General features: G+C 29.9%; 1 protein-coding gene across 2 annotated transcripts in view; it reads right to left on the reverse strand.

Annotated features, from left to right (window-relative positions):
* Positions 1-2,337: 2,337 nt before the first annotated feature.
* The window catches only part of LOC117168029, a 19,602-nt gene continuing 7,775 nt past the window's right edge, over positions 2,338-14,164 (reverse strand). Inside the window, exons 1-2 of one of the 2 annotated variants that reach the window (XM_033353354.1) lie at positions 10,125-10,519; positions 2,338-2,842 (exon numbers count right to left, since the gene is read on the reverse strand). In XM_033353354.1, coding sequence (XP_033209245.1) covers positions 2,487-2,842; positions 10,125-10,149 — 381 coding nt within the window. In that variant the 5' untranslated portion in view covers positions 10,150-10,519 and the 3' untranslated portion in view covers positions 2,338-2,486. Of the gene's footprint in view, positions 2,843-10,124; positions 10,520-14,164 lie in introns of those variants that run through there. The other variant, XM_033353353.1, reaches the window with a different exon arrangement.

Here is a 14,164-nt window from a genome sequence, read left to right on the forward strand (position 1 = left end):
ATAGAGCTCCAAGGAGATTATGTTGAAAAATAAAAAAAAATTTACCCAAAAAAATTGTTTTTATACTTCATTCTAAGGACTTATTGAACTACCCTCGTACCTGGCAACATCCTAGAATTGTCAGGGAATTTTTTTTACAGAATATGAGTAGAGGCCCTGAGATAATTCTAAGCATAATATTTTTTAATATTTGTATTGAAATCGTTCAACATATTAAATATATAAAGAATATACCGATTATTAGTATAAATTACCGTGATTCTTTCTCAAATGAGCTAATATTTACTTTTACATTTTATAAAATAAAAAAACCTGAAACTCCAGAACTATCGCTTAATACATAAAAATATATTTTTTTAACTATTCTGTCTGTCTGCTAGTCTTTAGATGTTTAGTTTGTTCGCACGATAACTTTTGAAAGAGTTTACAGCTTGACTTGGCCTTTTGTATATTTTTGAGTGTCTTGAACTAAAGGTAAAGTTCTTTAGCCAGCCATTTTGGATAAAAAATCAAAAAGTGAGCGCATTGGAAACATTTTCGAGACAACTTTTTTTCAAGATTCAAACCTTCTCTGTACGGATATATACAGTATTCAAAAAGACGAACAATTTATCCTAATGATGATTCGAAACTTCGAGCACATGCAAAATAAGGGAAAAGACGAGAAAACAGAAATTGTGCATTTAAAAAAGATGTATAAATTTGTTAAGAATCGCTTCTGAATAGGGTGCGTAGTTTTCATTTTAATCGTGAAAAACATAATAATAAAGAGTAAAAAAATAAAATAAAATTCGCCTGCTGCATGTGAAAATTCTCATCGCAACTTTCGTCTTTTAATTTTTGACCTAGCACTATAAGTTTCTCACAAGTCGTGATACATTTCTCCCGTTTAGTATATAAGGACCGAAAGAATCAAGAGTCTTAGCGAAATGCGTGCGATTTATAGATATAAGATAGGTTTATATATGCGTACAGGTATTAGTTAAATCTTCGTAAACAAACCCACATATCTATTAAGAAGTGTATGAAGTACATATCATAGTGTGTGTCCATACACTTCTCTCTATCTTTCTTTTTGCCATGCGCCAGCGTGAAACACAACATCACGTGACCTCCATTTTTCGTATAGTGGTTTAGAAAGATTGCAAGGCGTTCGTAACGAAATGTTCAACATTCTATTTCATTTCTTTTAAAAGTACGAGTACTATACTAATTTTCGTTATTCGAAACCATTACAGAATTTAATACAGCGACTTAGAAATACTGTAATTTTTTTATGTAAGAGTCTAAAATTGGTACGATGTATTCTAATCAAAGATGTTAGTCTGCATTTTCATAGTCACTATACGACTTTTTCTGAACAAACCTCGATTATCCCTAAATTCGTACACTTTATTTGAATTATGGATATGCGATAAAAGAAATATTAATATCCAAAGTCTCTCCGTGTAGCAAGAGCAACCTAAACTGCTCAACAAAATTATTGTTTGGCGGGGACATTATTTTTTTTCTCAGTGCTCATGTAATTAAATTAATCAGAGAAATTATGTTAGACGAAGATCTTTCCAACACCTCGTGAGGGCGAAAAGGCACCTGTATGATTGGTCATTTAAATAATGTAGATCACACACTTAACCTTTTCTAATGTACTTTTTACGAATCTAACCGAACAAAATTATTCGCAGTTTTTAAGCTGCGATAATTGGTAGCTATTAATCTCATGATATTATATCAAATACAAACAGTTTGAAGTTTGCAGAATTATTATAATATTTGGAAAAATATTCGCTATATAAACGGAAACATGTTTTTAAATTTTTGGATTATCATTTCATTAATTTATGCACAATTTCCTTCAATAATCGATTGGAAAGGTTTGTAATATGGATTTTTACTTGGTAGCGGATGAGTATCAACTGAATAAAAGTCCAGCCGTTTAAAAAAATATATAAAATATTGGATACATGAACAGCTTTGATTTGCTCTTTAATACTTTCTCCACTAGTTCAACATTCATTAATACTGTGACTTTAACAGTTTTTCTATTTGAGTAGGTATTCGATAACCAGAATCAATTCACAAAATTCTGTTTTCCTAATTTTCGTGTGGAGATTCTATCGTAGTATTATTCAAGAAAGAAATTACTAAATTAAGAAAATTGATAAAATGGCTCGTTCTTAAATTCAATAACTTTTTGACAAAGTCCCATACGATATTCGAGATTTATGGTGGACATTTATGAGTGAAAAAGAAAAGCAATAAAGGTAGATTCATTATTCACTTTATTAGCATTCTGTTAAAATCATTAGGTTTCCGCAGAAATAATTTATAATAAAACTGTGAAATTCAAATATTTCACATAATACATTTTTGTATCATGACTCAGGATGTGTCTAGACGTCCTGAAAAATTGCCGGAGTTAAAAAGGAGAATGGACTAGTGCCGAAAATTCGGCACAACGAACCAAGCTTGCGAAAAATATTGGACTACTCCTCCTGAATTTCGGAATGACGAGGCACTTTTAGTAACGTAATATATCTTTGGTGGATGTCGTACATTTCAAGATAGACTAGGTCTACAATCGTTTGCCCTTTAGCGTTAAATTGTTTAACTTTTTGAAAAACAGGCTTGCAGTTCGCATTATAAAGAGGAACCGCTTTGCCATGCCCGACATTTTTCCCGATGTAAAAACCATTAGATTCACGCAAGTTATCAGTATTTAAGTTGACTGGCTCAAGTTTTCCGTTAATATCTTGGTAGTAAAGGAATGGTCTCTCCTGAGCTTCCAGTAAATCTTCTTTTCTGCTTGACGCCGTGAGACATGAAGAAAGTGAACTTAATTCTATAAGAAGAAATAGAAATTTATGAGTTTCCATAGTTATATTATAAATTAGAATGAATAAATTAAAGGGCGGGTCGAAAAAAAGTTTAGAAATCGCAAACAATACCATCCTGTAAACTATACTGGTAAATGGACTACATGACGCGCGCGAGCAAAATTGGTTTAAAAAACTTATGATCTGCAGAGTATCAACGTTTTCTTTTATTTGATTTTTTTATAATTAAAAGTGTCAAGAGTCTCCTTATTTTTTCATATTTCAAGATACAATTTTGTAGAAGATAAGTATATTTTATTATATCCCTTTTATTATTTTTTGCCTCATTGAAAAACTAAAAAATAAATGTTGGACCTTGAGGTCTTTCTTTCAAGATATATGGGGAATCAAAACTGGGGTAAAATTTGATCGAATTTATAGTGTTTCCTGTTCTGATTTTCTATATATCTTGACATTTTTGTAAGTTCATTTGGATCCTAAAAAGCACTGAAATGCCAAAACAAAATTCATCTTTCTCATAGACGCAAAAAATAAGAGTTAATTAAAAGGGTATAACTAAGATATAATTATCTGTTTGCAGATAATAATTTTATTAAACCTATTTCTCTCGAAATGGTATTCTTTGCGGTTTTCAAAATTATTTTTTTCAACTTACCCTACTAAATATTGAATCGAAATGAATTCTTCTGAGTTCAAAAAATCGACACTGTAATGTCCATTTAACAATTTGAAAAGGAAGAAGTGGGTCATCGATTTCCTTTATTTCTGGACATTTAAAGTATTTGGGACCCTAATTAGTGTGATCGGATGGTTTTGCAGACTTTCACTGATATTTTTTATTGAAAATTGAAGTTATGTATTTTCTTTTTTTGCTAGGATCCTATATAATATAATAGACCCTTTCGAAATCCGTTGAAATTCAGGAAAAAATATTAATTTTTCAAATCCTTGAAATTCTATAAAACATCCTGATAATTTTATGAAATCTTTTAATTTAGTTTTAAATCCTATTAAAAAATGCTATATTAGAAATGCCTTCCAATCACTTGAAAGTTAAATAAGTTCCTTTAATTCTTTTTAAATCTTGAAGATCTTGTCATCTTTTGAAATTTAGATTTATGTGAAAGCGAATATGTTATTCTATCCAATCATAGAAGAAGTTTGAAAATAAAGGCAGACTGAAAAAAGTAGCTATAGCGAGCAATTTATAAAAATTTCAAACCAACAGCAAACTAGTAGCATCGCTAAAAAAATGTGTCAAATATATATAATGAAATATATAAATATGAATAATATCTGGGGGTGTAGGGGTAGTAAGAGAAAATAAGGATGAATAAAAGGAGAGAAAGTAGGACAAATGAGGGAAGAGTTAGTAAGTTAAGTAGGGGGAATTAGGGGAAGGGAAGTAAAAGATGTCTTAAGAAATGATAAGAGGGGAATAGAGGGGTAACATGGGGAGGAGAAGTAAAGAAAGTGTGGAGATATAAGGAATTGGGAAGTAGGGTAAGTGAAGGAAAATGATGGGAAGTGATGGTAGGGTAAATGAGGAGAAATTAGGGATCGATTGTTGAAAAGTACGTGAATGTGTAGGTGAAGGGAAGCAGGAGCAATGATCAGAACGGAGGATTAGTAGGGGAGGGGACTTGAGTGCTAGGGAGGGAAAGTAGTTGGAAGGATAGTGTTAGCTGAGGAAGTGAGAAGAGGGAAAAAGTAGTGGAAGAAGATAGTTGAGGGGGTTATATGAGGAGTGGGAAAGAAGGAGAATTTAGGGTAGTAGAGGAAGGAAAGTATAAAATAGCAAGGTTTGAGCGATTTAATTAAGGTCTTAATGGTCTACGAAACTTTTTTATAGGCAGACTCTGCCTACTTTGACTAAATTTTTCAACAAACGGTAGAAGTTTCAACTCAAATGATAAACTTTTTACCAAAGTTTTCAACAAAATAGATGAATTTTCAACTAGAAAGGATCGATTTTCAACTACTAATAGAATATTTTAATTTTCCCTTGGAAAAAAAGTTTTCACGCAAACAAATAAATCTTCAACCAAGAAGATTAAATTTTTATCTACAAAGATAAATTTTCAACAAATAGTGGAACAGTTAAAAACGATAATTTCCAAAAAAGAGACTAATTTTCAAACAAGGACATGAATTTGCGACCATAAAGATAAATTTTTAATCATCAAGATTAATTTTCTAAAAGAGAACTTTTTCATCAAACATGGAACACTGGAATTTTTGATTTAAACAAATTCTTTAGAAAAGAAATACGAAAAAATAGTTTAATTTTGAACAAAAAAGGTTCATGAACTAAAATTTTGAATTGCCAGCGACAAATTTACAAGATGATATTTCCATATTACAGGATCAAGATGTGAAGAGAAACTTACATTCGTAGTTAGTTTTGATTTAAAAAATAATTATTTCAATTTAAATAGTGGAATATAAATATAGAAAGAAATATTTATTTTTCATTTATTGTGAAAATATTATTTTGACTGTTATTTAACAATAAAGCTGCTTGTATTCATGACAAACATAAATTATTATACTGTTATATACGTCTGACTTGATTAAACGTTATATTTCTCTTACTCTTGAAAATTCAAAATAAAATTTTGATACACAAATAAAATATCATAATGTAATACATTTGTGTGAGAAATATGTCCAAAAGCGTGGTAAGTGGAATCTTATACAAAATTAAATTCAAATTTAATAGTCAAATTATAGTATAACTTAAGAATACTTTATCCGGAAATACCTTAAAAATCTATTTTTCATGTTATTTGAATATTAGAAAAATATTTAAGGTACGATTTCCAATTATTATACACGCGAAGAGTCATATTTTTTAAACGAGAAAAATAATCTGTTTTTAAAGAATTATTGCAAGTAAATAAAAAAAATGGTTTTATTTAAACTCATGAATTCAGCGGAAGGTTTGCGCTGTAATTGAAGCGTCGGCAGAGATAACGATAGACCAACCAAAATCTATATTTCTTAAATCCTTCTTAAACTGTGAGTAAAAGATCAAACAGTTTTTTTATATGGATTAATAATTTGTTCTATGATATGTTCTAGGAAATAGAATAAAAATTCGGTACTTGAGAAAACATCTCTTTCTATATATTATGAACAGTAAACATAGTTTTGCAATCAAAATATTTCTGTTCTTCCAACGTTATCTCTGCATAGCCTTTAACTGAAGAAACTTCTTCAGTACAGCGCTCACAAAGCAGATTTAATATTTCTGTAAATTCTATGACAAAATGTTAGAAAATAAATCGAGGTTTTGTTCTTTAAAAAGGGGGTAATTAGTGCGCACATAGCGTGCATAATATTTTAGTCCTTCAAAATATAAGTTGTTCAAGAAAAAGTATGCAGAAAACAGTTTTGATTACTAAGGAATGAAAGATTCACTGGCAGAAATATAACTTTTGCAACATGAAATAAGAAAATTATAATATTCAAATTTAATATACTTGTAGATAAAATATTATTCTATCAAATTATTTTAAATTTTCTACTACGAGGGCAAGAGAAACTTATCATAAATAGCACCTAGCAGAATGTAAACGAAAAAGAAGTCAAAACCGCAGCTATCGCGGTTATAATTCAGACGAACTTTTACTTTTTGCATTATATGTTTCATAGTGAAATTTTCAATGCATGAAGAACCAAAGAATCAACATGATATAGAAAAAGGAGGAACGAAAAAACATAGATTATATTATATTACATTATTATATATAATTATATACTTGCCAACAGAATTGGGGAAACCCAGAAATGCGATGAACATAGTTGTAAGAAGGATCTTCATTGTTTTCAACACTAATTTTTGGCTCGGATAATTGGTGAATGATTATTAACGAATGAATCTTCTATGCAAGATGCTTCAGTTTTGCATATATATAGTTGTCGCTATCTACCCCCAGTTCATCCTTTATTTATTCAAGATTTTTCAATTTCCATTTTTCAGCTAAGAAATTTCTTGACATTCCAGATAAATTTACTCCGCAAATATTATTTACAAATTCTTAACAAACTGTTTACGGCTATTCAATAAAAGATGAGGCATTGTAAAAAGCACCTTGAATGAATAAAGACATTACAATATTATTTTTCCTTATTTTCCTTTTATTCTATTCTGATCTAATTTGAAGTTTAACTATGTGGGAACTTATAAATAGATTGCACTAAAGATTAATAGAAAATTACTTGGTGAAAATATGTATATTTATCCAGGACTATATATAATATTTAAAAAACTCTTTTCTGAATGGAAAACATAAAAGATAGAACAGTCGATAGGCTAGTTTACATGATCCTATATTATACAATGTATTTTTAATTGAGAGTAAAAACTGCTCTTCAAAAAAGCAAAGATTTGTTAAATAAATAGAGTACCGGCTGAGACGATATTTAGCGATAATTGGTTTAATCCTGAATTGATAAGGAAACGCATTGTTTTTCGACTTCTACCAAACTATTTTATGGTTTCATCTTATAATTTTTAACTGAGTGAATTATTCCTTTTGATCAAATGAAAGTTTTTTTGTAATGTAATCATTAAATTTAAATTAATGAAATTTCATTAATTACTAGCCTCTAAAAATTATAAGAAAATTACTAATTCTATGAGTTGAAAGATTTAGTAAATGAATAGAGGAATATCACTAATTGCGTTGTGCAAATATATCAATTTTTTTACATATTCTAATTAAAAAAAGGTTATAAATATTCAAAACATGAGAAATTAAAAAATTTAATAAACAAACTTGATTGTCAAACATTTTCAGCTTTATTGAAACAATAAGGAGGCTATGTGATGAAACTTGTCATGCCTCGTTTTTTAAATTCAAAGTAAAATAATCTTTAGAAGAAGTAAAAACCTTTTTTTTAATAATAATATCTTATGTCAATTAAACGATTTGTTCAATTAAAAATTATTGATTAAAACATTTACTTTGCTTTACTTATTTTACTACTACTTTACTACTACTTTATTTTACTTTATTTATTTACTTGAAATTCTACTGATTCAATTAGATTAAAGTGAGCCGCTAAAGAATAGTAGAAAATCAGTCAAAAAATTCTTTAAATTTAAGATAAGTTTACTTTGTAGAAAGAATATTTTAATTTACTAATAGAATTTTATACAGCTATTCAATCAAAGATCTGGTCGCTAGACTCTTTTTCAACCGTTGAAGCCTACCCAGAGAAAAGTTATGTTTAAATTAAAAAATAATTGATCTAATCTTATCTTCTTAAACCAAGAAGACTATTTATTTCAATCGAAACAAGTTTTTTTAATTTACTCTTTAAATCTAAATTAAAGAAATTTAATTAATCACTAGTGAAATTCTGTAAATTCAATTAGAGAAAAGTAACTCACTAAAGCCTAATGTTTTAAGACTTATTTAAAAAAATTAGGAGGTATATTGTAAATCTTATCAAAATTTTTAATCAGATGATCTTAGATCATCATTCGCTTTTTTTTAATTCAAAGCAAAGTTGTCTTTAAAAGAAGTAAAAATATGTATAATTTTAAATAATAAGTTTGTCTTCTTCCTTGAATTTAAGAATAATTTGCTTGGTACTATTTGTTTATTTCAAAACAATTTCTGATTAGAGAAAGTACTGCCCAAAATTTAAGGAATAGTTGATTTAATCTTGTTATTTTAACGAAGTGTATGCAATGTCCGTACCGGTAAAAATAGGTTGACCGTTTCTTATCAGTTTAAAAACAATCTTATTTCAAGCAAAGTTATTTTGTCAGTAGAGTCAAACTCGGATAGAATGCCTCCAGACATATTCCTTCGGAGAAGTGACGCCGCGCCGCAGATAGAAGTAAAAGGAGATGTGGGGAGCGTAAGGTAGCCATTTTCGTATTTGTATTGTAGTGTATTGTATTTGGACTTTGACGCTTTAGATAGAACGTTTTGTGCATATATCACACTTTATCGTCGATTTGCGACGATTTGCAACAATGACCAACGTCTCGTGAGGGCGAAAAGGCACCCATATGACTGGCCAAATAAATAATGTAGGTGACACCCTTAAACTTTTCTAATGTGTTTTTGTTCCTGACGTCAATTAGTAAGATGGCCGACACCGTGGACCAAAGGATAGCATTAGACCCATGGGACATTTTTGGTACTTTTGTAAACAACAATTTTTACCATAAGCGTTTTTAAAATTTTACATTTTTTAGAAACCCTTATTTTAAACCAAGAAACTAATTTCTTTAAATCAGAAAAAAAATTTTTAATGAACTCTTTAAATCTAACTTATTGAAATTTCATTAAATATTAGCAAAACTCTAATACAATTAGAAAAAACTATCTCGTAAAGATTAATAAAAAATAGAATTAAAATTAAATAAAAATAAAATAAAATCACTAATTCAATTCGTTAAAATATTTCTTAATAAAATAGTAGAAAATTACTGAGTTACTGATTGCTATGTGAAAATATATGTGAATTTATATAAAAATACATATATTTTCAAAGAAAAAAGAAGGTGAAACAACCAACGCAGGGTCCTACTGGAATCAGCTGTATTCTATGAAAATGACACTGGCTCCCAGTAGAACCGCGCATAATATGATCTATGAGATACGTGTAATAATATGATTAATACGAAAATGTATAATCTAAGATATATTTAAATATTAGAACTAATAGCTTTTCTCAAATCAGATTTTTTCACATAATTTGTTGACCTAGTTTCACCCGGACTTTATAGATTAAGGTTGATTTTACTATTTTATATGAAATTATGAACAATGATATTATGTTTTATTTCATATAAATCAGGTTTCATGTATTTATATGCATGTCTATTTTCCCACACTGTGCGTCGTTTCCACGTCAGTATGACACCTGGATAATATATGTTCTAGGTACTTAGTGTGTGCATGAAAAGCTCTGCATCTATGGCTGGGAACTTATTGGTGTAAAATGCGATCGTGTTATACTAAGATGAAAATGATACCGTCCTGGTATGCGAAAATGAAACCTTCTGTGCCCGAATTATGTCCTGATGATCTGCGGCAAGCAAAAGTTTGCTCCTTCGACAACGACTGATCTTCTACATTTCTGTGAAAGTTTTGGTGCATTTTCTTATCGGTTCGCTGTTGACAGAATTGTCAAACTTCTGCTTTCTTTACTTTGGGTTTAAGAGATGAGACATCAACTAGATCGAGTAATGAAATTTTCTTACTTCTAATGTTAAAATACTGGCCAAGGGTCTCGGCCAATCATCTCGTATTTCCTTACCATTTTTAAAAGAGGACTCTTCCATTTGCAACAATATATAATTTGCAACATCAAGAAGCTGTAATCTCGTTCTTCACTCGTGAAACTACCACAAACGAGTAGAGTAACAATAACTGGGATGTCAAGCACGTTAGTCTCAGATACCTTGATCAACGCCGACCAATTTGAAGACTAAATTTGTCAAAAAAGAGGCTTGTATCTGCTTCAAAAAGACTCCTTTACTAATGTTACGTTCTGAGTGTTGCTATGAGGCACGCCCAGGTAAGCACAGGTCTCTCCAGCGTCAATATGTTTAATAAGATTCACAAGCGCAGGCTCTTCAGAAACGCCAGTAAGCAGTCCTCGCGTCAGATTAACCTTGGCATACTTGTCCAATCCAAAGTATATACCAATCTTTCATGTGTACCCCTGGACGATATTTTAAGCACTCTGAAGATACTTTAAACTTAAAACATAGATCTTTATATTATCCATGTAAAATACATGAGTAAACTTATACTCGCCATGGTTAGTGTCGCCGCAGAGGAACCCAGGAGAATTACTTATTGGGGAAGATAGTAGCAGAAATGTGATGCAAAGGAGCAGAGGGTTCATAGTGACGCCCTGAAAGACGGCCCTCTGGAAGGTGAAACTGTTCCTTATTGCAAGATAATTTCCAGATAAGATAGTTAATCTAGTTTTGCAAAGTGGCATCAATTTCTCCGTGCATCTTACAATAGTATAGAAGAGCCTTCAAGTTTTTTAACAGAGAAATTAGTCTATGAGAGGTAGAATCGAAAGCTTTCCCGTAACCTATCCAGGCCATCGACGGGCAGCCTGCTACTCATTTTTTCGAGCCACGTTGTTCGTACATCTCTCTCCACGCAGGCTTAATTCTTCGGACATTCCTGTCAAAATACTCTATAATCCCTTAAAATTGATTAAAATTCTTAAGAGCCACTGGAAATCTTAAAAATATTTTTAAATCTCTGTCAAACTTTTAAAATCTTGTTCACATAGTAGATAATTGATATTTTAAAATGTTGATTTAATCTCATTATTTTTAACTAAGAAATTTATTTCTTTCAATTAAATTAATTTTTTGGAATTTTCTCGTTACATAAAAATTCAGGATGAGTGCCTAGTCTATCTAATTAACTAAAATATTACTAATAAAATTCTACTAATAAACTAAGTGAAAGGTCAGCTACTATATATTAGTAGAATATTACTAAATCGTTTAATTAAAATATTTAGTAATTCGATCATGCAAAATCACTTCTTGAGTTAGGTATATATAAATTAAAAAAAGGTTATAGAAATACAAAACATGACTAAATGGAAAAGTTCAATAAAAGATATCTATTGTGCAGCATTCTTAGCTTTATTAAAACAATAATAAGGTGATATTGTGAAACTTTGTGATATGCTTATTCACGTATGATATCAGGTCATATTGTATCATCTCCACCAACACAAGTTTCTTCTTTGAAATGGAAAAAACAAGCATTATTTACACATTTTATCAATTTCGCTTTACTTTATTCAATTGGAAGATAATTCCTGTAATGATTGTACAATCAGAAAAACAAAACGAAATTTTATAAACATAATAGCAAGCACCTAAAAACTGTCACGTACACCATTTAATGAGTGATTGGCAAAAAATTGACTATTTTAGATAATGGCCTTTTCAAAAACAGAAAACTTTTAACATTGCCTTATATTTGTTTTTTGTTTTCAATTTTGGGTGACCCAAAAAAGTATAACAATATAAACGATGTAGATATCAAGCTTTTGTAATGGATGTCATTTTTTCACGGTTTCTAAAGTCGGGTGGCTGCACAATTACAAGACAAATTTTTCAGGAGAGAGAAAAAACCTTCTTAAAAATCAAATTGTCGAAAATAAAACAAAAATAAGAAAGTACATTTGAGCTTTCATAGAGCTCTAGAGACCACAATAAACAAAATTTTGAGAAAGTCCATATTTTTCGATATACAGATCGTCAAAAATCGACTGCTGCCAAAACCGTAAAAATCCATAAATAAAAAATAATTTAGATCCCAATTAATATAAAACATATGCTTAAAACATTATGAACGCGTTACAACAGAATTTAATTGAATACAAATACTCAAAAGTTCTTCTGATTGATCACAGTTTATCGAGATAAAAACCCACTTCCGGTTCAAATTTGGATATATACATCCTTTCACCAAAATGTTTCGGTAAAATTTTAGAGAATTTTCAATCCAATAAAAAGAGTTTTTAAAAAATGGCACTGACATGGTTATTCCGTGACACCCTTCCAATGCGTTTTTTTTTGTCGGAAAAAAAATAATATTTCGAGGTTGTTCCGCAATCCTATAAGAAAAAAAAACATTTTTGTCAATTTTATTCAGAATCATCAGTGTCAGATGAATCAGGTTGAAATGTAACATTTATCTTTACAATCAGCCATGTAATATGAATCAAAAATTACTTTTCAAATAGCGCCCACAAGTTAATTAGATCTTTAAAAATATTGCCGAAACTATTTAATATTGTTTCGAGCAATTATTATAGCTTCTAAAAGGTCCTACAAACTTTTGTTTAACTATTTTTCAATAGGAATTCAAAGAAAGTCCTTTAAAATTTCTTTCAACCATTTTTTGATTGGACTTGTTATTTTAGTTTTATTCATCGAAAATACTATGAAAAAATTCAAAAATTTAAATTTTGAGCCAATAAATGACGCAGACAAGGCGAAAAGTTTTTTGATGAATTTCAGCATTTAAAAAATTTCTACAACATTTGTTTTTACAATTTTTTGACAAAATTATTCGTTTGAATTTATTTCTCGAAATTGATATGAAAAAATCGAAAATTCCAATATTAATTCAAAAGACGCGAGTTACGTAAAAATATCAAAGAAGACTTCCAGGATATTCTGTTTTATTCATCAAAATAATACGAAAACAAACAATCCTATTTTTAGCATAACAACCCGAGTTAGGGAAAAATATCTGAATAAAGAATTGCAGTTGTTTATCTTCAGACAATTCAAAAAATAAATATACATTTACGAATGTTAATCATTAACTATAATTACGTAGAAAGATCATAATATGAAGACGCATATGAATACTGCGATCTGAAAGAGATCTTTTTGATAAAGTTAGATTCAAGCATTCCAAGTGCACCGAATAAATATCTGAGCACAAAGCGCGATGTTACGCATTATCAAACGCGAAGCGCCATATCCAATAGACGCGCACCCTAGGCGCACTGAAACTTGCGAGCCAATCTAAAAATGTTTCTTAGAAATCTTTCTAGTACTTTTTGAAAGCTATGATTCCTTTTCAAGACTTTTTCTCTTAATTCACTTTATTCAGCTGAAAATTTGATTTTGTGATTTTTTCATAGTATTTTAGATTAATAAACCCAAGATATCAAATCCTATAAAACAAGGTTTAAGAAAAAACGTCTTTGTCTTTTAAAAATCTACAACTTTTGTGTTAAACATTTTTTACGTATCTGTCGTTGACTGGCTCAAATTGAAATTTTTAACTTATTAATTTTTGATGGGAAAAAATGTAGTTATAATGAAAAACTTGAATTCTTCTCTTAAGCTATAAATTAAACTTTAGAAAGTCAATGATTGATCACTTATGATTTTTACTCGGCTAATCCCTGAGATTCCTACTGTTTATTTATTTTATTCCATTTATAGTATAATATTTATTGTTACAATGTATAGCGAATCACGTGTTCTTATCAAGCAATGTATATATATGTATATATATATATATATACAAACTATAACCACCTATCTCACGGTTGTGAGACGTGGTTATGGCTGATATTTTACCGCGATTTCGCTGGAAGCGGGTGCAATTTTTCAGATTAGCACCTGCTCCCGGCGAAATCCTGCGGTTGTCCTTATGACAAATTTTTAATTATATATAGGGTGGATACGCTGGGGCTTACCAAAAAGTACGTAACCCGTCTTATACGCCAATGCTATTATTATGGCCTTGTATGGCGGATTGCATACTTTTTGGTAAGCCCCAGTGTGT

This window comes from Belonocnema kinseyi, chromosome 2 (genome assembly GCF_010883055.1).
Source record: "Belonocnema kinseyi isolate 2016_QV_RU_SX_M_011 chromosome 2, B_treatae_v1, whole genome shotgun sequence".
In the NCBI taxonomy this organism is placed as follows: Eukaryota; Metazoa; Arthropoda; class Insecta; order Hymenoptera; family Cynipidae; genus Belonocnema; species Belonocnema kinseyi.